The 1128-nt window shown below is 42.8% G+C and overlaps 1 protein-coding gene across 1 annotated transcript; it reads left to right on the top strand.

Annotated features, from left to right (window-relative positions):
* On the top strand, positions 1-1128 carry LOC146965498 (gamma-crystallin M3-like). The gene is made up of 3 exons (XM_085764530.1): positions 1-49; positions 162-410; positions 792-1128. Exons 1-3 carry the CDS (start codon positions 41-43, stop codon positions 1071-1073), a joined length of 540 nt encoding a protein of 179 aa, XP_085620656.1. The 5' UTR covers positions 1-40; the 3' UTR covers positions 1074-1128.

Genomic DNA, 1128 nt, shown 5'->3' with positions numbered 1-1128 from the left:
CAAAGTACGAGGGCAATCAGGCTTGGGATCAAACACCAAAATGGGCAGAGTAAGTGAACATTCATACGCTCAAATTTAATCTGATATATATATGTTAAGTTTCCGAGCATGTGATATTTATGAAGGGGGGGGGTTTAAAAAATGTACTTGTTTGTTTCCAGATCATCTTCTACGAGGACAAGAACTTCCAGGGTCGCTCCTATGAGACCAGCAGCGACTGCGCTGAGCTGACCTCCTACCTGAGCCGCTGCAACTCCTGCCGGGTGGAGAGCGGCTGCTTCATGGTCTATGAACGTCCAAACTACATGGGCCACCAGATGCTGGCGAGGAGGGGAGAGTACCCCGACAACCAGCGCCTGATGGGAATGAGCATGAGCGACTGCATCCGTTCCTGCCGCATGATCCCCATGGTATGAATGGTATCATTTATATAGATAGATAGATAGATAGATAGATAGATAGATAGATAGATAGATAGATAGATAGATAGATAGATAGATAGATAGATAGATAGATAGATAGATAGATAGATAGATAGATACATTTATTGTCTGCCCCAAAGGGTAGCAGACATGTGTCTTTGACAGGGCTCATCACTTTACATGCACTCAATAAAAACACAGTAAGGCAATAAAAACATTTACAAAAAATAAAAAGCACAATAGCAGCAAGTCATGTTTTGGTTGTTGTATATAAGGTCAAAGACAAAAAAAAGAAACCATTTTTGATTTGTTGAATAATTTTCTGTTTCCTCTCGTGTCTTTTTTTTTTTTTTTTTTTTTTTTTTAAAGCACAGAGGTCCCTTCAGGATGAAGATCTACGAGAGGGAGAACTTCGGCGGTCAGATGAATGAGCTGATGGACGACTGCGACTCCATCCAGGACCGTTACCACATGTCCGACTGCCAGTCCGCTAACGTGATGGATGGCCACTGGCTGATGTACGAGCAGCCCCACTACAGAGGCAGGATGATGTACCTGAGGCCCGGAGAGTACAGGAGCATGAGGGACATGGGCATGGGTCCCATGGACATGAGAATCGGATCCATCAAGCGCATCATGGAGTCCTGTTAGAATCAAATTAAAATGTAAAATCAATAAATACAAATACATGTCAAACAAAGATATC

This window comes from Trachurus japonicus, chromosome 21 (genome assembly GCF_045865225.1).
Source record: "Trachurus japonicus isolate A0001 chromosome 21, Traja_1.0".
Classification (NCBI taxonomy): domain Eukaryota; kingdom Metazoa; phylum Chordata; class Actinopteri; order Carangiformes; family Carangidae; genus Trachurus; species Trachurus japonicus.
This window is presented reverse-complemented; position numbering and strand designations above follow the sequence as displayed.

Excerpts from the sequence above, each read along its gene's own strand:
- LOC146965498 (XM_085764530.1), top strand. Across the intron at positions 411-791 it reads CCTGCCGCATGATCCCCATG|CACAGAGGTCCCTTCAGGAT; the intron begins GTATGAATGGTA and ends TTTTTTTTAAAG.